This window comes from Salmo salar, chromosome 13, assembly GCF_965601325.2.
Source record: "Salmo salar chromosome 13, fSalSal1, whole genome shotgun sequence".
NCBI classification, from domain to species: Eukaryota; Metazoa; Chordata; class Actinopteri; order Salmoniformes; family Salmonidae; genus Salmo; species Salmo salar.
In genome coordinates, this window is record NC_138303.1 from 15498166 (window position 1) to 15523228 (window position 25063).

At 46.0% G+C, this 25063-nt stretch overlaps 1 protein-coding gene across 2 annotated transcripts in view; it reads left to right on the forward strand.

The window, feature by feature from the left end:
* Positions 1 to 25063, forward strand: part of LOC106566473 (rho GTPase-activating protein 39) — a 143674-nt gene that overhangs the window by 102220 nt on the left and 16391 nt on the right. For both annotated transcript variants that reach the window (XM_014134542.3, XM_014134545.3), the window contains 3 exons: positions 6980 to 7616; positions 8077 to 8172; positions 21415 to 21488. In XM_014134542.3, coding sequence (XP_013990017.1) covers positions 6980 to 7616; positions 8077 to 8172; positions 21415 to 21488 — 807 coding nt within the window. The remainder of the gene's footprint in view (positions 1 to 6979; positions 7617 to 8076; positions 8173 to 21414; positions 21489 to 25063) is intronic.

Consider the following 25063-nt stretch of genomic DNA (forward strand, 5'->3'; position numbering starts at 1 on the left):
TCTAAAAACTAACACGATTAATCAGGATTTATTTGAACACACTTTGTGGGCAATGTGGTGTTAAGAGTCTGTATTTGTCGTAACTTTGCCATTCTCTCTTATCTGTGAGAGTTGCCACTGTCGCTGGCTGGATGTGTCTGTTTTGAAGGTACCCCAGCCTGCTATGCACCCCCCCCCCCCCCCCTCCCCCAGCCTCCCCAAATGTGCCTGAGGAGGAGTATCTTACCATGTTATCTGCAACCCAGCCTGTGAGAGAGCCCAGTCACACACACAGGACACTGCTAAACCCAATCACAGACTATCACACCACACACACTGACCAGGAAGAGATGGCACTGACAGACATCTTGAACACACAGAGAGAGAGAGAGAGATGTTTTTACAAAAATATTGATTTGGAGTTAAATAAACTTGGATTTTTCGTCAAGGACATATACAGCATACTACCCTCCACAACATAACCTTCACTATGTCACCAGGACATATACAGGATACTACCCTCTACAACATAACCTTCACTATGTCACCAGGACATATACAGGATACTACCCTCCACAACATAACCTTCACTATGTCACCAGGACATATACAGGATACTACCCTCTACAACGTAACCTTCACTATGTCACCAGGACATATACAGGATACTACCCTCCACAACATAACCTTCACTATGTCACCAGGACTTATACAGGATACTACCCTCTACAACATAACCTTCACTATGTCACCAGGACATATACAGGATACTACCCTCCACAACATAACCTTCACTATGTCACCAGGACATATACAGGATACTACCCTCCACAACATAACCTTCACTATGTCACCAGGACATATACAGGATACTACCCTCCACAACATAACCTTCACTATGTCACCAGGACATATACAGGATACTGCCCTCCACAACATAACCTTCACTATGTCACCAGGACATATACAGGATACTACCCTCTACAAGATAACCTTCACTTCAAATCAAAACTCTAAACCTACAACCTGATTTTGGACATAATGACCTGGAAGGATTCCTACTACCAAAGATGTTTATTTCCAAGCTATACAGAAAATGCTCTGGCAAACAAACAACAGTAACCTGAAAACACCATCCAACCTGGAACTGAGTGAGTAATTCAGTTTCAGGAAACTTGAATGTCCTCAAAGAGGTAATTCATCTTGCAGCAGTCATAAAACATATAACATGCAACTTCAATTAGCACTGAGATGTGACATGAGAGGTGTCAAAGCCCTTGAGCCCAACAATGGCAGAAGAGTTCCACAGCCCACCCCAACCAAGTACAGAGACCTTTGAAGCCCTCTCCCGCTGTTCAGAGGTCATTACAATACAATACACCCTCTGGATGTAAAAAATGACAAGGCACAAAAAGAGTGCAAAAAAAGCTCATTATGGAATATCAAGAGACACTTTTTGCTGACTATTATAAAAATGGGAACATAAACAACTTAATCTTCCACACATCCCCTGGCATGGCACAGTGCTATATTAACACAGACCATCCCCTGGCATGGCACAGTGCTATATTAACACAGACCATCCCCTGGCATGGCACAGTGCTATATTAACACAGACCATCCCCTGGCATGGTGCAGTGCTATATTAACACAGACCATCCCCTGGCATGGCACAGTGCTATATTAACACAGACCATCCCCTGGCATGGCACAGTGCTATATTAACACAGACCATCCCCTGGCATGGCACAGTGCTATATTAACACAGACCATCCCCTGGCATGGCACAGTGCTATATTAACACAGACCATCCCCTGGCATGGCACAGTGCTATATTAACACAGACCATCCCGTGGCATGGCACAGTGCTATATTAACACAGACCATCCCGTGGCATGGCACAGTGCTATATTAACACAGACCATCCCGTGGCATGGCACAGTGCTATATTAACCAGACCATCCCCTGGCATGGTGCAGTGCTATATTAACACAGACCATCCCCTGGCATGGCACAGTGCTATATTAACACAGACCATCCCGTGGCATGGCACAGTGCTATATTTACCAGACCATCCCCTGGCATGGCACAGTGCTATATTAACACAGACCATCCCCTGGCATGGCACAGTGCTATATTAACCAGACCATCCCCTGGCATGGCACAGTGCTATATTAACACAGACCATCCCCTGGCATGGCACAGTGCTATATTAACACAGACCATCCCCTGGCATGGCACAGTGCTATATTAACACACTACACCTCTGTTAAGAGGGAAGGTGTTAGCGATGGGTGGAAACTCGGGATACTAGAAAACAACCTGTACAAGTCTAGAACAGAACTGAGTGCTGGAGGAAAAGGAGAGAATGATGACATGTGACAGAGAACAACTCATTAGAGAACTGGCCATCATGCAGAGAAGCCAGCAGAACAGTCCATCCCAGACCCTGACCATAGTCTCATCACCACAGCAGAACAGTCCACACCAGACCCTGACCATAGTGTTAACATCACAGCAGAACAGTCCATCCCAGACCCTGACCATAGTGTTAACATCACAGCAGAACAGTCCATCCCAGACCCTGACCATAGTGTTAACACCACAGCAGAACAGTCCATCCCAGACCCTGACCATAGTGTTAACACCACAGTAGAACAGTCCATCCCAGACCCTGACCATAGTGTTAACATCACAGCAGAACAGTCCACACCAGACCCTGACCATAGTGTTAACATCACAGCAGAACAGTCCATCCCAGACCCTGACCATAGCCTCAACACCACAGCAGAACAGTCCACACCAGACCCTGACCATAGTCTCATCACCACAGCAGAACAGTCCACACCAGACCCTGACCATAGTCTCGACACCACAGCAGAAAAGACAAATGAAGAACCCCAAGCCCAGGGGATCCCACCCCCTCTGAGAACCCCCCGTCAGCCACCCTGATATCCCTCCTGACAACCACCCCACACCCACTGAGGACATATACAAGCCACAGATTGTACTCCTTATGGACTCAAACGGGAAATATATACAAGATAATTTACTTTTTCCCAAACACAGTGTCTAAACTCTGATGCCCAAACACCCAGCATGCTCTAGACCTTCTGTCTGAGGACAAACTAGGGTTACCCAGCCACATAATAATACACACAGGCACAAACAACCTGGGAACATCAGAAGGAAATGGTGGCCACAGCACTCAAGGGAGTGATTGAAAAGCCTCTTCTACTTTCCCCAACGCACAAGTGGTTATCTCCACCCTGCTACCATACAGTGGGTTAACGCTAGTATTTTCCATGACTGTGCCTCAAAACCAAATATCTACCTGGCCCACCACTCCACCCTGGACTTGAACAGCCTTTACGACCAAGTCCACCTATACAAGGCAGCAGTGCCCAACTTCGCCCGGACCCTAAAGGACATCGTCCTCAACCGCTGCCCCAACACCTCACACAGGAGCAACAGATCAACAGACACTCCACCCAGACGAGACACTCTCCCAGACCTGCAGGACCCCCCCCCCCCCCCCCCCTGCCGAGAGGACCTACATCCAGACCACAACACCACCAGCCACATCCACACCCCCACCCCAACCAATCAACACCCCCCCAAGTCAACCATGCCCACACACCATTTAGAACACCTCAGATTAGACCTATGCCCCTCCTGCCCACCCCATGCCCCCCACTCCCGCAAAGAGGGCCTCAACATGAGTCACACATACGCCCAGGCCGTGAGTAGGAAAACAGGCCCAGCCCCCACTCTTACACTAGCCCAAGCCAATGGCATGTACCAGATGCTCAGCAGGCTGTACTCACACTTACTGGTCTGAAGCCAAACCACACGACTAACATTGGACACTTTATGTAACACAAAATCTTCACTATCTCATCCTGGAATATCTAAAGCCTGAGGTCATCTGCCCTTGGCTTAAAGAGCAGGAACCTGGACTTCACCAAATAAATCAGAAATACAGATGTTGTCATCCTACAAGAAACATGCTATAGAGGAGATGGGCCCACTGGTTTCCCTCTAAATTACAGAGAGCTGGTAGTCCCATCCACCAAACTACCAGGTGTGAAACAGGGAAGGGACTCAGAGGGTATGCTAATTTGGTATAGAGCAGACCTAACTCACTCTATTAAATTAATCAGAACAGGACCATTTTTCATCTGGCTAGAAATTCAAAAGGAAATGATCTCAACAGAGAAAAATGTCCTCATGTGTGCTACCTATATCCTCCCACTAGAATCACCATACTTTAATGAAGACAGCTTCTCCATCCTGGAGGGGGAAATCAATCATTTCCAGGCCTAGGGACATGTACTAGTCTGTGGCGACCTAAATGCCAGAACTGGACAAGAACCTGACACCCTCAGCACACGGGGACAAACACCTACCTGGAAGGACAGTATTCCCTCCCCCATATGCCCCCCTCGCACAACTATGACAACATAACCAACAAAAACGGGTCACAACTCCTGCAGCGCTGTCGCACACTGGGTATCTACATAGTCAGTGGTAGGCTTCGAGGGGACTCCTATGGTAGGTACACCTATAGCTCATCTCTTGGCAGTAGTACTGTAGACTACTTTATCACTGACCTCAACCCAGAGTCTCTCAGAGCGTTCACAGTCAGTCCACTGACACCGCTATCAGATCACAGCAAAATCACAGTCTACTTGAACAGAGCAATACTCAATCATCAAAGCCAAAGGAACTGAATAATATTAAGAAATGCTATACATGGAAGGAAAGTAGTGTGGAAACCTACCAAAAAACAATTAGGTAACAACTAATTCAGTCCCTTTTAGACAATTTCCTGTACAAAACGTTTCACTGTAATAGTGAAGGTGTAAACTTGGCAATTTCTCAGCTTCCCTATCAAATCCAAAAATTTCAAGCAGACATTCTAAGAAAATGAACAACAATGACAGATGATTTGATGAAGAATGCAAAAACCTAAGAAAGAATTTGAGAAACCTATCCAACCAAAAACATAGAGACCCAGACAACCTGAGCCTACGCCTTTTGGGGAAATGCTGTTTTGGCCTGAGTGGGTCTTAGTGGAGCTTAGCTCCAGACCTGCTGAGGGGGTTAAGATTGGAAATCTTTGGGCCTGAGCTGTGGAAAAATACACCAGTTGTACTTCTGACCAACGGCCCACATGGTTCACCATGCTGCATGGATTACTACACTACTGAAAAGATTATAATGCCGCTTTTGTTTTTAATAAGACCACATTATGAAGCCCTTACTACATAGACATATGTATTTTACGACTGCTATGTAAAATAAGGGTACCCTCCCTGGTCCCTACCCACGCATCTCTGTCAGAACAATAATGTAAAGCCTGATATATAAGAGGCCAGATTTCCTCTAACAGATCTGCCTGACTTCTGAAGCATTATATTGTAAATATGAGGTCATATGAGTATGAATGTAAAAGCCAATCTTTCAAGGTTATTGTTGGTTATTACTGTTTGTTCTTCTTTAGGCCATGTAATTGAGTTTGAAAACACCTTTGGTAAGACATTAGTGTTGGTTCAGAGGCAAACTCATTATTGATATGATTGTGATTGAATTACCTGGATGTTCCAAAGAGAGAACAATGGTGGCCATTTGGGATTTGATGTGATTCATTGCATAAAGGGAACAAATAAAAGTCATGTTATTAGATTAGTTAAAGTATAGTGAGCGCAATTCTAAATGCAACATGTAAAGTGTCGGTCCCATGTTTCATGAGCTGAAGTTAAAGATCCCAGAAATGTTCCTCATGCACAAAAGCTTATTTCGCTCAAATATTGTGCACAAAACATTGTTGTTAGTGAGCATTTCTCATTTGCCAAGATAATCCATCCACCAAACAGGTGTGGCATATCAATAAGCTGATTAAACAGTATCATCATTACACAGGTGCACCTTGTGCTGGGGGAAACAAAAGGCCACTCTAAAATGTGCAATTTTGTCACATGCTACAGATGTCTCAAGTTTTGAGGGAGCATGTAATTGGCATGCTGACTGCAGGGCTGTTGCCAGATAATTGAATGTTAGTTTCTCTACCATAAGCCACCTCCAATGTTGTTTTAGAGAGTTTGGCAGTACGTCCAACCGGTCTCACAACCGCAGACCACGTGTAACCACGCCTGCGGGATCATCTGAGACCAGCCACCCGGACAGCTGATGAAACTGTGGGTTTGCACAACTGAAGAATTTCTGCACAAACTGTCTGAAACCGTCTCAGGAAAGGTCATCCGAGTGCTCGTCGTCCTCATCAGGATCTTGACCTGACTGCAGTTTGGCATTGTAACCGACTTCAGTGGGAAAATGCTCACCTTCGATGGCTGCTGGAGAAGTGTGCTCTTCACGGATGAATGTATGGCGTCGTATGCGACGAGCGGTTTGCTGATGTCAAAGTTGGAAACGGAGTGCCCCATGGTGGTGGTGGGGTTATGGTATGGGAAGGCATAAGGTATGGACAATGAACACAATTGCATTTTATTGACGGCAGTTTGAATGCAGAGATACCGTGACGAGATCCTGCCATTCATCCACCATTCAATGTAGTTTAATTTGTATTTGGTAAAGGGCCAGTGGCAGTGGAAGTGTTTTGGGGTGATGGAAGGGAAGCAGCCAGAGGAAGGCTACAGAGAGTGGGGGATGGTTGTTATGTTACCAAATATGTGTTTAGATGTGATAGCCACATTGGGTCACCTATTTCTAGAGTGTGATCTGCGTGAATGATTCCAGATTCTACTCTGTTAACACTTTAGGGGACATTAGTAAACTGATCCTACAGTATGTAGGACACTGACGAACACACACACACACACACACACACACACACCATAATTTACATTCTCTATGTACAGTATGTTTACAGCATTAGACACACGCCATTAACAGACAGTAATTCTCATATGATTCCAGCTGTAGCGTTTATGTCTATGCCTTGCTAAATCTTCCTCTCCCTTTGGGTCTTCTTCTCCAGGCAGGAACACTGGACTCCAAGGCCCAGTCGGAGATCTCGTCACAAGGCGGAGGTAATGGACACAGGGGCACCAGGGGCTCCCCCCATGGAATCAAAGTGACTGGAGACAGGAGGGGATGTGGGGGAGGAGGAGGTGGCAGCGTGGGATACCAGTACCCTTACACCACCCTCTGTAAACCTCCTCCAGACACCAACATGGTGGACTGGGCCAGTAAGAACCTGAACCTGCACACCCAGGGCCTGTTCCGCCGCCGCGTCTCCATCTCCAACATGCTCTCCTGGAACAGGGGCTCCATCAAGAAGCCCATGCTGATCACCAGCGACCGCACCGTCAAGAAGGAGGCCTGTGAGATGTTCAAGCTGATTCAGGGCTACATGGGGGACCGTCCAGCCCGGCTGGAGCGCCGTCACGCCGCCCTGCTGGTGGTCACTAAGTGCTGGGGAATGCAGGCCCTGAGGGACGAGCTGTACGTCCAGCTGGTCAGACAGACCACTGACAACCTGAGCCTGAGGAGCCTGGAGGCCGGCTGGGAATTCATGGCCATCAGCCTGGCCTTCTTCTCCCCCTCACCCAAGTTCAGAAGCTACCTGGAGGGGTACATCCAGACACACCTGGAGCCTTCCAACGACAAGAAGAGTGAGTGGCAAAACTGCTTCTATTGATAATAATGTTTGTACTATTTATATACAGTACATCTATGAATCTTTTTCTGTGTTTACCATGGATTATGGGTTGGTGAAGGTTGTTTTCCTGTAGCTGGTGGTTTTGGAATAAATATGATTTATTTGTTTGATTAGACTTGGGTGCATCCAGAGGTGTGTTTATGTATCCGGTATTCCCGTGCGTTCACAAACAGACAGTTGATATTAGTTTTCCAGCTATTATTATCTGGGATTCGGGCCAGATCAAACAGGATGCAGCACTGGAAAAGTGAGGAGAAAAAAAGGAGTGGGAGTAGGGTCAAAGTTGAGAGAGCCCAGCACAAAACACCATCATCTGTTTTTCAGACCTAGACAGTGGGAAGAGCGTTATTGCGACAAATCTTTAATCAAAATAACATTTTGTCTTTCCGTCCTCCTCGCCACTTCATTTACAGTCATGCAGCACATTATGGAACAACAGGACATGAAGAACAAGAAGAATTCAAAGTCCCGGAAGAAGAGGAAGCAGAACAACGAGGAAGAAGAAGAGGGTGAGTTTCACTACAGTAACACTTGTTCATTCACAGAAGAAAAAGAGGAAGGATTAACAGTTGAATTAAATTTATTTGGGTGAAAAACATATACAAAAATGTGTTCCTAGAGGATAGCAGTTACAAGTATTAATTAAAACGCTTGATCCAAAGTAGTCCTCACAGTGTCACCATCTTACAGCCGGCAGGTCGACACTCACAGAAAATATTAACCTATGATCACACTTTATTTGGATAGTCCGGATTTTCCATTAGTAGATGTTCCACAGATAGTTTGTTGATAGTCATACTATCTGTTGATAAGCAACTGGTTGCTAAGGTTACGGTTAGGTTTGAATAAGAGTTTGAGTAAAAGTTTAGATTAAGTGTTAGGGTTAAGTTTATGGTTAGGATAAGGGTTAAGGTCAGGGTTAGCACTAGGGTTAATTACTTATTTGAAATGTTACTGATAGTCTGTACCAACGTGTTTCTTTCTATATGAGATTGACAATTGAAGGTATTGCACACATTCACATCAGATTAGCAGAACCACACAAAGGAGCCTTGAGGAACAAAAGCTGGGGTAATGTGTTTCCCTCTGTGCTTTATCTCTGTTGCCCAGCTGGGCAGGCTGGCACACACACACACACACACTGCCAGGCAGGGATTAGCAGGCAGATAGCCATGTTATAGGAGTGATCATCCCTGGCCCTGTCTCCTCCTAACCTTCTGGCCTAAAGAGCATTAGTAATGCTGTCCAGGCCATGGCTGAGGGGACCTCTCTGTAGAGTGAGAGGAGACACCACCTACCTAGACTCAATAAGAGCCACCACTACCTGGACTCAATAAGAGCCACCACTACCTGGACTCAATAAGAGACACCACTACCTGGACTAAATAAGAGAGACCACTACCTGGACTCAATAAGAGACACCACTACCTGGACTTAATAAGACACCACTACCTGGACTCAATAAGAGACACCACTACCTGGACTCAATAAGAGACACCACCTACCTGGACTCAATAAGAGACACCACCTACCTGGACTCCATAAGAGACACCACTACCTAGACTCAATAAGAGACACCACCTACCTGGACTCAATAAGAGACACCACTACGTAGACTCAATAAGAGACACCACCTACCTGGACTCAATAAGAGACACAACTACCTAGACTCAATAAGAGACACCACCTACCTGGACTCAATAAGAGACACCACTACCTGGACTCAATAAGAGACACCACTACCTGGACTCAATAAGAGACACCACTACCTGGACTCAATAAGAGACACCACTACCTAGACTCAATAAGAGCCACCACGACCTAGACTCAATAAGAGACACCACTACCTGGACTCAATAAGAGACACCACTACCTGGACTCAATAAGAGACACCACTACCTGGACTCAATAAGAGACACCACTACCTGGACTCCATAAGAGGCATCACCTACCTGGACTCAATAAGAGGCACCACCTACCTGGACTCAATAAGAGGCACCACTACCTGGACTCCATAAGAGGCACCACTACCTGGACTCCATAAGAGGCACCACCTACCTGGACTCAATAAGAGGCACCATCTACCTGGACTCAATAAGAGGCACCGCCTACCTGGACTCAATAAGAGACACCACCTACCTGGACTCAATAAGAGACACCACTACCTGGACTCAATAAGAGACACCACTACCTGGACTCCATAAGAGACACCACCTACCTGGACTCAATAAGAGACACCACTACCTGGACTCAATAAGACACCACTACCTGGACTCAATAAGAGACACCACTACCTGGACTCAATAAGAGACACCACTACGTAGACTCAATAAGAGACACCACCTACCTGGACTCAATAAGAGACACCACCTACCTGGACTCAATAAGAGACACCACTACCTAGACTCAATAAGAGACACCACTACCTGGACTCAATAAGAGACACCACTACGTAGACTCAATAAGAGACACCACCTTGCTAGACTCAATAAGAGACACCACCTACCTGGACTCAATAAGAGCCACCACTACCTGGACTCAATAAGAGACACCACCTACCTGGACTCAATAAGAGACACCACTACCTAGACTCAATAAGAGACACCACTACCTGGACCCAATAAGAGACACCACTACCTGGACTCAATAAGACACCACTACCTGGACTCAATAAGAGACACCACCTACCTGGACTCAATAAGAGACACCACTACGTAGACTCAATAAGAGACACCACTACCTGGACTCAATAAGAGACACCACTACGTAGACTCAACAAGAGACACCACCTACCTGGACTCAATAAGAGACACCACTACCTGGACTCAATAAGAGACACCACTATCTGGACTCAATAAGAGACACCACTACGTAGACTCAATAAGAGACACCACCTTGCTAGACTCAATAAGAGACACCACCTACCTAGACTAAAAAAGAGACACCACTACCTGGACTCAATAAGAGACACCACTACCTAGACTCAATAAGAGACACCACCTTGCTAGACTCAATCAGAGACACCACCTACCTAGACTCAATAAGATACACCACCTACCTGGACTCAATAAGAGACACCACCTACCTGGACTCAATAAGAGGCACCACTACGTAGACTCAATAAGAGACACCACTACGTAGACTCAATAAGAGACACCACCTTGCTAGACTCATTAAGAGACCACCTTGCTAGACTCAATAAGAGACACCACCTACCTAGACTCAATAAGAGCCACCACTACCTGGACTCAATAAGACACCACTACCTGGACTCAATAAGAGACACCACTACCTGGACTCAATAAGAGACACCACTACCTGGACTCAATAAGAGACACCACTACCTAGACTCAATAAGAGACACCACTACCTGGACTCAATAAGAGACACCACTACCTGGACTCAATAAGAGACACCACTACCTGGACTCAATAAGAGACACCACCTACCTGGACTCAATAAGAGACACCACCTACCTGGACTCAATAAGAGACACCACCTACCTGGACTCAATAAGAGACACCACTACCTGGACTCAATAAGAGACACCACCTACCTAGACTCAATAAGAGACACCACTACCTGGACTCAATAAGAGACACCACTACCTGGACTCCATAAGAGGCACCACCTACCTGGACTCAATAAGAGGCACCACCTACCTGGACTCAATAAGAGGCACCACCTACCTGGACTCAATAAGAGACACCACCTACCTGGACTCAATAAGAGACACCACTACCTGGACTCAATAAGAGGCACCACTACCTGGACTCAATAAGAGACACCACTACCTAGACTCAATAAGAGACACCACTACCTAGACCCAATAAGAGACACCACCTTGCTAGACTCAATAAGAGACACCACTACCTAGACTCAATAAGAGACACCACCTTGCTAGACTCAATAAGAGACACCACCTTGCTAGACTCAATAAGAGACACCACCTTGCTAGACAATTAGAGACACCACTACCTATACTCAATAAGAGACACCACCTAGCTGGACTCAATAAGAGGCACCACCTACCTGGACTCCATAAGAGGCACCACCTACCTGGACTCAATAAGAGGCACCACCTACCTGGACTCAATAAGAGACACCACCTACCTGGACTCAAAAGAGACACCACTACCTGGACTCAATAAGAGACACCACTACCTGGACCCAATAAGAGACACCACTACCTAGACCCAATAAGAGACACCACCTTGCTAGACTCAATACGAGACACCACCTTGCTAGACTCAATAAGAGACACCACCTTGCTAGACAATAAGAGACACCACCTTGCTAGACTCAATAAAAGACACCACCTTGCTACACTCAATAAGAGACACTACCTATCTAGACTCAATAAGATACACCACTACCTAGACTAAATAAGAGACACCACCTACCTGGACTCAATAAGAGACACCACCTACCTGGACTCAATAAGAGACACCACTACCTGGACTCAATAAGAGACACCACCTACCTGGACTCAATAAGAGACACCACTACCTAGACTCAATAAGAGACACCACCTACCTGGACTCAATAAGAGACACCACTACCTGGACTCAATAAGAGACACCACCTACCTGGACTCAATAAGACACCACTACCTAGACTCAATAAGAGACACCACCTACCTGGACTCAATAAGAGACACCACTACCTGAACTCAATAAGAGACACCACTACGTAGACTCAATAAGAGACACCACTACCTGGACTCAATAAGACACCACTACCTGGACTCAATAAGAGACACCACTACCTGGACTCAATAAGAGACACCACCTACCTGGACTCAATAAGAGACACCACCTACCTGGACTCAATAAGAGACACCATTACCTAGGCTCAATAAGAGACACCACTACCTGGACTCAATAAGACACCACTACCTGGACTCAATAAGAGACACCACTACCTGGACTCAATAAGAGACACCACTACCTAGACTCAATAAGAGACACCACTACCTGGACTCAATAAGAGACACCACTACGTAGACTCAATAAGAGACACCACCTACCTGGACTCAATAAGAGACACCACTACCTAGACTCAATAAGAGACACCACTACCTGGACTCAATAAGAGACACCACTACCTGGACTCAATAAGAGACACCACTACGTAGACTCAATAAGAGTCACCACCTTGCTAGACTCAATAAGAGACACCACCTACCTGGACTCAATAAGAGCCACCACTACCTGGACTCAATAAGAGACACCACTACCTAGACTCAATAAGAGACACCACCTTGCTAGACTCAATCAGAGACACCACCTACCTAGACTCAATAAGATACACCACCTACCTGGACTCAATAAGAGACACCACCTACCTGGACTCAATAAGAGGCACCACTACGTAGACTCAATAAGACACCACTACCTGGACTCAATACGAGACACTACCTACCTGGACTCAATAAGACACCACTACCTAGACTCAATAAGAGACACCACCTACCTGGACTCAAGAAGAGACACCACTACCTAGACTCAATAAGAGACACCACTACCTGGACTCAATAAGAGACACCACTACGTAGACTCAATAAGAGACACCACTACCTGGACTCAATAAGAGACCACTACCTGGACTCAATAAGAGACACCACTACCTGGACTCAATAAGAGACACCACTACGTCGACTCAATAAGAGACACCACCTACCTGGACTCAATAAGAGACACCACCTACCTGGACTCAATAAGAGACACCACCTACCTGGACTCAATAAGAGACACCACTACCTAGAGTCAATAAGAGACACCACTACCTGGACTCAATAAGAGACACCACTACCTAGACTCAATAAGAGACACCACCTTGCTAGACTCAATAAGAGACACCACTACCTAGACTCAATAAGAGACACCACCTACCTGGACTCAATAAGAGACACCACTACCTAGACTCAATAAGAGACACCACTACCTGGACTCAATAAGAGACACCACTACGTAGACTCAATAAGAGACACCACTACCTGGACTCAATAAGAGACCACTACCTGGACTCAATAAGAGCCACCACTACCTAGACTCAATAAGAGACACCACTACCTGGACTCAATAAGAGACACCACTACCTAGACTCAATAAGAGACACCACCTTGCTAGACTCAATAAGAGACACCACTACCTAGACTCAATAAGAGACACCACTACCTGGACTCAATAAGAGACACCACTACCTAGACTCAATTGGAGACACCACCATCCTCACATACTGTATAGCAGAACCCAAAAAAATATTTGACACATGCTTCGTAAACAACAGGTGTGGACAGTGAAATAATTACTTAAGGGCCCTTCCCAACAATGCAGAGAGAAAGAAAATAGAGAAATAATAGAAAAGTAAAACACATAATAATAAAAGCAATAATAAATACACAATGAGTAATGATAACTTGGCTATATAGACGGGGTACCAGTACTGAGTTGATATGCAGGAATACGAGGTAATTGAGGTAGATATGTACATATAACCAGGAATAAAGTGACAGATAGTAAACGGTATCAGCAGCGTATGTAATGAGTCAAAAAGAGTTAGTGCAATAAGGGTCAATGCAGATAGCTAAATAGACTAACTATTTAACATTCTTATTGCATGGGGGTAGAAGCTGTTCATGGTCACGCAGTTGTGGTTGAAGAGTGAGTACAGGAGGGAACTAAGCACGCACCCGTGAGGGGCCCCCATGTTGAGGGTCAGTGTGACGGATGTGTTGTTGCCTACCCTCACTACCTGGGGGCGTCCCGTCAGGAATTCCAGGATCCAGTTGCAAATGGAGGTGTTCAGTCCCAGGGTCCTTAGCTTAGTGATGAGCTTTGAGGTTACTATGGTGTTGAACGCTGAGCTGTAGTCAATGAATAGCATTCTCACATAGGTGTTCCTTTTGTCCAGGTGGGAAAGGGCAGTGTGGAGTGCAATAGAGGTTGTGTCATCTGTGAATCTGTTGTGGTAGTATGCGAATTAGAGTGGGCCCAGGGTTTCTGGGATGATGGTGTGGATGTGAGCCTTTCAAAGAATTCCACGGCTATACATAAACAGTAGCTGTTTGTTATAAAGTAGCTGTTAGGTAAGTGAGTGTATTTCCTACCTCAAACCACTGCAACTTTCTGTAATGGTTCTACAGCTAGAGTCCCTCTCGGGATGGTCAGTGACATAGTCTGAATCACCCCAGCTCTCTGTGTGTGTCGTACAGTGGTGGGTGAACTACCCAATTGTCATACTTGAGTAAAAGTAAAGATACCTTAATAGAAAATGACTCAAATAAAAGTGAAAGTTACCCAGTAAAATACTACTTGAGAAAAAGTCTAAAAGTATTTGCTTTTAAATATATATTAAGTATTAAATGTAAATATCATTTCTAAAATATACTTAAGTATCAAAAGTAAATGTAAAAGTATGAATAATTGAACATTTCTAATATTAATCAAACCAAACAGCCTGATTTTCTTGTTTTTTTAAATGTACGGCTAGCCAGGGGCACGCTCCAACACTAAGATGTAATTAACAAATGAAGTATGTCCTTAGTGAGTCTGCCAGATCAGAGGCAGTAGGGATGACCCAGGATGGGCTCTTGATAAGTTTCTGAATTAGACCATTTTCCTGTCCTGCCAAGCATTCCAAGTACTTTTCGGTGTCATGGAAAGTGTATGGTGTATGGAGTAAAAAGTACATAATTTTCTTTAGGAATGTACCGGTAGTGAAGTAAAAGTAGTCAAAAATATAAATAATAAAGTACAGATACACAAAAACACTACTTAAGTAGTACTTTCAAGTATTTTTACTTAAGTACTTTACACCACTGGTGTCATGACATTGCAGTTGATGTTATTTAAGGGCATTTGATTCTGGGTGTTCTAGGGCTGACCCCATTTAGTCAACTGGTCGATTATTTGGTCTATAGGCCGTTGGTTGACCAAGATTTTTTTTGTCAAGCAGTTGCAAATATATCTTATTTTTCTTGAGACACCTGTCTGATTTGCACCTGTCTAAGTCGACTAATCCATTGAGGAGGCTGCGGTTTTGCCATGGTCCAAGATTAAGGTGAGTGTAGCTCAGATGTACAAGGCACATCCCTCTCCAAAGAGATATGCACACGCATCGGCAATGATCGGCACGCAGATTGGTAGAAATGGTAAGATACATTGGCACTCCAAATGGAAAGGTTGCTGACCCCTGGTGTAGCCTATTACCGGCAACTTCTGGAGCATAAAGGCAGAATCTGCAAAGGCCAGCAGCAGGAGTAAGAGGGTCGGGAAAATGTTTTTTTTTTGCTTCTGATTAGGCAACCTTGATATCTGGCTCTATTTCAGTAATTTGTGTGTCTTAATGATTTAATCAAACGGTGTGCTTAAAGCATCAGACAAGTTCAGTGCATATGGTTGATTTTATTAAACACATAGTCTGTGTCTATATATGGAAAAATACACGTTTAAAAAGGTTGACCAATCAATTGGTTGAAAGAAAAGGTTGACCAATATTTTTTGTTGTTGTTGTCGGGGACAGCCCTAGTGGGTTCATTTGAACAATCAGATGGCTCCTCAGAGCTGTGTCCCAGCATCTTTGCTGGTCTCATGATGCAGCATTCTACCCTGAGGCCAAACACACTGCGTCTACCACACCAAGACCCAGACTGAAACCACATCACATCGCACAGTAATCCCCAGTCCTGCTACCAGCTGTACTAGTACTGTGACAGAGAGAGTCCCAGGCCCGGCTCCAGGATGACATGCCTGAGGGGGCATTTTAAATCCATGTGTTGTTTAAAGCACTAACAACACAAGGTAGATTGGTCTTACTGCTCTTCAAATGTACACACGTTTATTTGAAATGTAGCCGTACACATCAACAACCGTTGCTTTATATAATAACACAAGAAAGATATGCTCCCCACTAGGACGTGTATCTGAAATGCAGCCGTAGCTGCAGTAGGCCTACACATAATCTATGCCTACCAACTCTCACAGATCAGCTGACAGGATGAGCACCACTAGCTTGTCAACGAATCTTACAGGCTTCATAGTTTAAACTTAAATCATTACTACATTTCTGTTGAGTTTGTGGCACTACACAGTGAGCGTAACCAAGCCGCCACTTCTGCTACCAGCTGTACTAGTACTGTGACAGAGTCCACTCACTGTGCTACCACTACCAGCTGTACTAGTTGTGACCGTGAGTCCACTCACTGTGCTACCAGCTGTACTAGTACTGTGACAGAGTCCACTCACTGTGTTACTACTACCAACTATACTAGTACTGTGACAGAGAGTCCACTCACTGTGTTACCAGCTGTACTAGTACTGTGACAGAGTCCACTCACTGTGTTACCAGCTGTACTAGTACTGTGATAGAGAGTCCACTCACTGTGTTACTACTACCAGCTGTACTAGTACTGTGACAGAGAGTCCACTCACTGTGTTACCAGCTGTACTAGTACTGTGACAGAGTCCACTCACTGTGTTACCAGCTGTACTAGTACTGTGACAGACAGTCCACTCACTGTGTTACCAGCTGTACTAGTACTGTGACAGAGTCCACTCACTGTGTTACCAGCTGTACTAGTACTGTGACAGAGTCCACTCACTGTGTTACCAGCTGTACTAGTACTGTGACAGAGTCCACTCACTGTGTTACCAGCTGTACTAGTACTGTGACAGAGAGTCCACTCACTGTGCTACCAGCTGTACTAGTACTGTGACAGAGTCCACTCCACTTTCCTACATCATTTAAGAGACTATAGAGCATGGGAGAGTTGTGGGAGGTTGAGATGTTTGTTGACTGACTCTCCTCCCCGCACTGTAGTAGAAAACAGTTGGTCACACTGTTCTCCACATCTGCCCTGGAGTGTTGTCACTGAGGACATATGGAACTACCGTCTTTGTGAGAGTGTTGTCACTGAGGACATGAGGAACTACCATCTTTGTGAGAGTGTTGTCACTGAGGACATGAGGAACTTCTGTCTTTGTGAGTGTTGTCACTGAGGACATGAGGAACTTCTGTCTTTGTGAGAGTGTTGTCACTGAGGACATGAGGAACTACCATCTTTGTGAGAGTGTTGTCACTGATGACATGAGGAACTTCTGTCTTTGTGAGAGTGTTGTCACTGAGGACATGAGGAACTTCTGTCTTTGTGAGAGTGTTGTCACTGAGGACATGAGGAACTACCATCTTTGTGAGAGTGTTGTCACTGAGGACATGAGGAACTTCTGTCTTTGTGAGTGTTGTCACTGAGGACATGAGGAACTTCTGTCTGTGTGAGAGTGTTGTCACTGAGGACATATGGAACTTCTGTCTGTGTGAGAGTGTTGTCACTGAGGACATGAGGAACTTCTGTCTTTGTGAGAGTGTTGTCACTGAGGACATGAGGAACTTCTGTCTGTGTGAGTGTTGTCACTGAGGACATGAGGAACTACCATCTTTGTGAGAGTGTTGTCACTGAGGACATGAGGAACTTCTGTCTGTGTGAGAGTGTTGTCACTGAGGACATGAGGAACTTCTGTCTTTGTGAGAGTGTTGTCACTGAGGACATGAGGAACTTCTGTCTGTGTGAGAGTGTTGTCACTGAGGACATGAGGAACTTCTGTCTGTGTGAGAGTGTTGTCACTGAGGACATGAGGAACTTCTGTCTTTGTGAGTGTTGTCACTGAGGACATGAGGAACTTCTGTCTGTGTGAGAGTGTTGTCACTGAAGACATGAGGTACTTCTGTCTTTGTGAGAGTGTTGTCACGGGTACCGATAAAGGTGGAGGCGCGGTTGGATGGGGATGGTCGTTGGAATGTTTTGAAGGTAGGGAGGTGGCATCTTTGTGGGCTTCACCAGCTGCCTCTCTGGGCCCAGGCTGCTGAGTGGGCATTGTTCTGGGCGCCAGTTTGGGGCCTCGGCTCCAGATCTTCATCAAAAGAGGAGAAAGAGGGCGTAGGGGGTTTGTTTTGGTAGTGTCCGATCTCTCTGTGGCACGTTTAAGAACGTGTGGCTGACAATGGGGCCGGCTCATGGGCCTCAGACAGGCTGGGCAGCCAGGCATTGTGGTGGCAGCAGTGGGTGTCCTGGAAATGAAACAGTGGACCAAGCCCAGTTAAGCCCCCAGTACAAGGGGAGCGTGGGCCAGAGGAGTGGAGTGGCTGGGGCCTCTTCTTCTCTCTGTGGAGGATTAAAGGTTGGCCGTTACACCACCAACTATTTGTATGCAAATACTCTCCGTTTCCTCTGAATCTTTTCTCTGGCCCTGGCTGTCCCTGTTTAGCGTGGGATCGCTGGATCCCATTGGACACTCAGCTGAGGCTTAGGCCACAGACACAAACAGGCTACAAGTGGAGAGTAATGAAGAGACTGTTGGATCTTTTATGTCACCTGCTTTATAGATGCCCACCATCCCCCACATCAACTCCCTAGTTCTCTGTATGTTTTTTTTTTGCATACAAACACATTTACAGCCATGGTAACAGACTTATACACACACGTCCATGTAGCCCCACCCTGTCCTCTCTCTGTCTTCTTGTGGTATCATATAGGGATTATGACCCCCAGGCAGTGGAAAGGCAACACAGGATTCTCTCTGTCTCTCAGAGCCTTAATAACAGTCTCAGAGGTCTTAACCGTGGTGCTCAGTGGTACAAGCCAGCCCTCTACCCTGCCTGGGCTATGTGCCTCAGTAACATCATCTGACACATAAGAGGGGAAATCAGTCCACCGCTCCCACATGCTTGTCATTCCAACCCTAACAACACAGGAGAAGGAAGGAATGCTCAGGAAGTAGGAGAGAGAGAGGAATGCTCAGGAAGGAGGAGAGAGAGAGAGAGAGAGAGAGAGAGAGAGAGAGAGAGAGAGAGAGAGAGAGAGAGGAATGCTCAGGAAGGAGGAGAAAGAGAGAAAGAGGAATGCTTGGGAAGGAGGAGAGGAAGAGAGAAAGAGAGAGCGACAGAGAGAAAGAGTGCAAGAGAGAGAGCAAGAGAGGGGGAATGCTCAGGAAGGAGGAGAAAATGGAAAGATGAGGAGAGCAGGAGAGAATAACAGTACAGAAACCATTAGAGAAGAGGAAAATAAATGAAGGATTGTGAGGGGCAGAGGAGTGAGGAGAGAAGTGAATAAAAGAGGATAAGAGAAGACGAGGGATGTGAAGACAATAAGGTCTAGAAAAAAGGAAGGAGCAGATCTTGTAGCAGGTGTTCCCAGCAGCAGTCCTGAGCCAGAGCGATGTGTGTGTCCTGCAGTCCTGCAGCGATGTGTGTGTGTCAGCAGCACAGAGATCAGAGAGCAGAGACAGGGGCTTGTGAAACCACTGCCCTGCCTCTTAAATATGTGTTTTTACAGCCAAATAAAAGAGGACTTCTGCCTAAAACAACTCCTATAAAACTCTATTTTCCTTCTCTGTTAAAAAGCCCTCCATCCACTATGTTGACAACACTGTAAACACGGTCAGAAGAGGAGGAGAAGTTAAAGGGTTTGTTCTGGACTGAGGTCATCAGGCTGTGTGACGGGTCACCTCTCTGACTATCCCTGTTGAGGCCTGCTTGGCCATGAGCCCTCACAGCTGTGCTCGGAGGTGAATGACCCAGTAGTATTATCCAGTCTGGTGTCTGGTCCTCTGAGCCGATACAGTGCTACAGTAACACTAGGTCCTGGGCGGGCTGATGAACGACAGCCCTGTCAGTGTTCCATTTTCTCTTCCTCGCCTGGTCTCTGGGACCTGCCCAATTTGAGTCCCCCCCCCCCCTTTCCTCTTCCCCCTGAGGACCTTACTTTGATATGTCAGCACCCCTCCTCTCTCTTTGTTGTTTCATGAAGCCGTAAAGTTGTCCCGTGATTGAATTACTTTTCCTCATAATTGAAATCCATCTCATTCCCGTTGAGGAGAAAGAACAAAGTTAAATCCCCCCTCCAGAAATCAACACCATGTCAGTTATGTGTGTGAATCATTAGACTTACGATAGGAGACAATTGCAAAACCTTTTTAAAGCCTCAGGTTCTCGTAGTCTCTCAAAACTCAACTCAGCTAACCCTCTGCCAAACCTCCTGCTGCTGTTTTGTTGCTGAGGACAGGCTGTGAACGACTTTCACCTGTTTGCCATAAATCTGTGTGATGTAGTTTCAGCACCAGGGTCTGCAGCCAAGATGAACTCTGGTTCTCACAGAGTAAGGACAACAGAAGAAAAAAATGTGTTGGCCGGCCAATACTTCATTCTATACTCTTGGAAAGGATTCTACATGGAACCAAAAAGGGTTCTACCTGGAACCAAAAAGGGTTCTTCAAAGGGTTCTGATAGACAGTAGTAGGACTGGCAGTTAAAGTAGAAGCAGTTGAAGCACAATTAAAAATGCAGATTCAATAATGATAGTAGTAATAGTGCTTTAATAACAGTAGCAGTACTATCTGTGATACTATCTGTGATAGTAATACTTAGTGTTTGATATCTTGGTGGCTTTAACCTTGAGGTACAGCTGCTCCCTTCAGCTCGATAATACGGTAATAATACACCATGGTGACTGTGCAGGATTTTCCTGGAATGTGCAGCAGAGCTGATATCCAAAATGCCCTGTGGTGAACAGATTTGGTTTTGATGATTCATTGGTAACATGTTCTGTCGGTGTGGTTTATGACCCCTGGGTATTACTCCAAACTCCTGTGGAACTGACACTGAGGACTTTCACATGCAGATAGAAAATGGTAACGAATTGTATTACTGCCTCAGGATTGGTCAGTAATGGTGTCTGTCATCTCCCCTCTCTCCAGGCCTGCCAATCAGCACATATGCCAAGTACTGCTACCGCAAGCTGCAGAAGGTCGCCGTCACTGGGGGCAAAAAGGTAAGGTCATCCTAAAACACTATTAAAATGGCCAGGGAGGGATGTCATGCAAGGAATACAAAGACAGAGGGGGGTTGCTCCATCGCTCACTGCTCTATCGCTCACTGTTCCATCACTCACTGCTCAATCTCTCACTGTTGGACTGGATTGACATTTCATTTCCAGACATTCTGCTGCAGTTTTATATTCTAATTATCTAAATGATCTAGGAACTCCAACTCTCCCAGCAGACAAAAAGAAGTGGAATGTTTCTATTGTTCTAGTGAGTTAGTGTTGCCCCTGAGGTTAGCGTCGGCTATGAAGCGAGGCATTCTGGGAGCTCACACATGTGTTAGCAATCATCACACTGAGCCGTTAGGAGTCCTCAGCAAAATAGGCACTAATCTGTAAACCAAAACTGAGACGGGGGCGTTACAACAACCCTTCAGACCCCCTCCGCCACCCGCTCTCTCCCAAATCCCCACTGGACACGTGGATCTAAAGAGGGGATTCAAGTCTGAGCTTGTGCCTACCAAACCACCCCTCCATCAGACAGCCAGTAGAGCAGCCATCTCCCAACCTCCACCCTGTCCTCTGTTGTGTCCCACCCTGTAATCAGCCAGCCCACAGCCTGCCCACTGCAGCCTTACTGCAGCCCCAGGCCAGGCACTTTTACTGGGGGCTATATTTCAAAGCAAATTTTATTTGTCACATTCTTCATAAACAACAGGTGTGGACTAACAGTGAAATAATTTCTTAAGGGCCCTTCCCAACAATGCAGAGAGAAAGAAAATAGAGAAATAATAGAAAAGTAAAACACATAATAATAAAATATATATTAGATACCCAATGAGTAATGATAACTTGGCTGTATAGACGGGGTACCAGTACTGAGTTGATATGCAGGGGTACGAGGTCTTTGAGGTAGATACAGTATGTACATATAACCAGGAATAAAGTGACAGATAGCAAACAGTAGCAGCAGCGTATGTAATGAGTCAAAAAAAGTTATTGCAAAAAGGGTCAATGCAGATAGTTAAATAGTTAATCAACTAGCTACTCAGACTAACTATTTAGCAGACCTATGGCTTGGGGTTAGAAGCTGTTCAGGGTCCTGTTGGTTCCAGACTTGCTGCATCAGTACCGCCTGCTGTGCGGTAGCAGAGAGAACAGTCTATGACTTGGGTGGCTGGAGTCTGAACATTTTTAGGGCCTTCTTCTAACACCATCTGCTATAGAGGTTCTGGATGGCAGGGAGCTCGGCCCCAGTGATTTACTGGTCCATATGTACTACCCTCTGTAGCGCCTTGCGGTCAGATGCCAAGCAGTTACCATACCACGCCGTGATGCAGCCAGTCAAGATGTTCTCAATGGTGCAGCTGTATAACTTGTTAAGGATCTGAGGGTCCATCCTAAATATTTTCAGCCTCCTGAGGGGGAAGAGGCGTTGTCATGCCTTATTCACGACTGTGTTGGTGTGTTTGGAACATCATAGATCCTTAGTGATCTGGACACCGAGGACTTGAAGCTCAACCTGCTCCACTACAGCCCTGTCGATGTGGATGTGGGTGTGCCCAGCCCTCCGTTTCCTGAAGTACACGATCAGCTCCTTGGTCTTGCTGATGTTGACGGAGAGGTTGTTGTCCTGGCACCACACTGCCAGGTCTCTGGCCTCCTCCCTATGGGCTGTCTCAATGTCGTCGGTGATCAGGCCTACCACCGTCGTGTCGTCGGCAAACTTAATGATGGTGTTGGAGTCGTGCATGGCCATGCAGTTGTGGGTGAACAGGGAGTACAGGAGGAGGCAAAGCACACACCCCTGAGGGGCCCCCGTGTTGAGGGTCAGTGTGGCGGATGTGTTGTTGCTTACCCTCACCACCTAGTGGCGTTCCGTCTGGAAGTCCAGGATCCAGTTGCAGAGGGAGGTGTTCAGTACGTAGTGTTGAATGCTGAGCTGAATTCAATGAACAGCATTTTCACGAAGGTGTTCCATTTGTCCAAGTGGGAAAGAGTAAGGGGCAGTACAATTGAGATTGCATCAATTGTAGATCTGTTGAGGTGGTATGGAAATTGGAGTGGTTCCAGGGTGTCTGGGATGATGGTGTTGATGTGAGCCATGACCAGCCTTTCAAAGTATTTCATGTCTACAGATGTGAGTGCTACGGGGCGATAGACATTCAGACAGTTTACCTTGGCATTCTTGGGCACAGGGACTATGGTGGTCTGCTTGAAACACTTGCCAGCTGGTCAGCACATGCCCGGAGTGCGTGTCCTGGTAATCCTGTTTAATGATCTTACTTACACCGGCCACGCAGAGCTGTTGCTGTCACTCATGGTTCAAACATAGAAGGCATTTAGCTCTGGTAGGCTCACGTCACTGGGCATAGAAGGCATTTAGCTCTGGTAGGCTCGCGCCACTGGGCATAGAAGGCATTTAGCTCTGGTAGGCTCGCGCCACTGGGCATAGAAGACATTTAGCTCTGGTAGGCTCGCGTCACTGGGCATAGAAGACATTTAGCTCTGGTAGGCTCGCGTCACTGGGTATAGAAGGTATTTAGCTCTGGTAGGCTCGCGTCACTGGGTATAGAAGGTATTTAGCTCTGGTAGGCTCGCGTCACTGGGCATAGAAGGCATTTCGCTCTGGTAGGCTCGCGTCACTGGGTATAGAAGGTATTTAGCTCTGGTAGGCTCGCGTCACTGGGTATAGAAGGTATTTAGCTCTGGTAGGCTCGCGTCACTGGGCATAGAAGGCATTTAGCTCTGGTAGGTTCGCATCACTGAGCAGCTTGCGGCTGGATTTCCCTTTGTAATCCATGATAGTTTGCAAGCCCTGCCACATCCGACGAGCACCAGAGCTGGTGTAGTAGGATTCGATCTTAGTCCTGTATTGACACTTTGCCTGTTTGATGGTTTGTCGGAGGCCGTAGCAGGATTTTTTTTTATAAATGTCCAGATTAGTGTCCCGCTCCTTGAAAGTGGTAGCTCTAGCTTTTAGCTTAGTGCGGATGTTGCCTGTAATTCAAGGCTTCTGGTTGGGATATGTACGTACGGTCACTGTGGGGACGTCGTCGTAGATGCACTTATTAAATAAAGATGGTGATTGATGTGATAAACTCCTCAATGCCATCAGATGAGTCCCAGAACATATTCCAGTCTGTGCTAGCAAAACAGTCCTGAAGCGTAGCATCCACATCATCTGACCACTTCCATATTAAGCAAGTCACTGGTACTTCCTGCTTTAGTTTTTGCTTGTAAGCAGGAGTCAGAAGGATATAATTATGGTCAGATTTACCAAATGGAGGGCGAGGGAGAGCTTTGTACATGTCTCTGTGTGTGGAGTAAAGGTGGTCTGGAGTTTTTTTCCCTCTGGTTGCACATGTGACATGCTGGTAGAAATGAGGTAAAACAGATTTAAGTTTGCCTGCATTAAAGTCCCCGGCCACTAGGAGCGCCGCTTCTGCATGAGCATTTTCTTGTTTGTTTATGGCCTTACACAGCTCGTTGAGTGCAGTCTTAGTGCCAGTATCGGTTTGCGGTGGTAAGTAGACAGCTACAAAAAATAGAAATTGTAAGTAGCATGGGCTGCAGCTCATCAT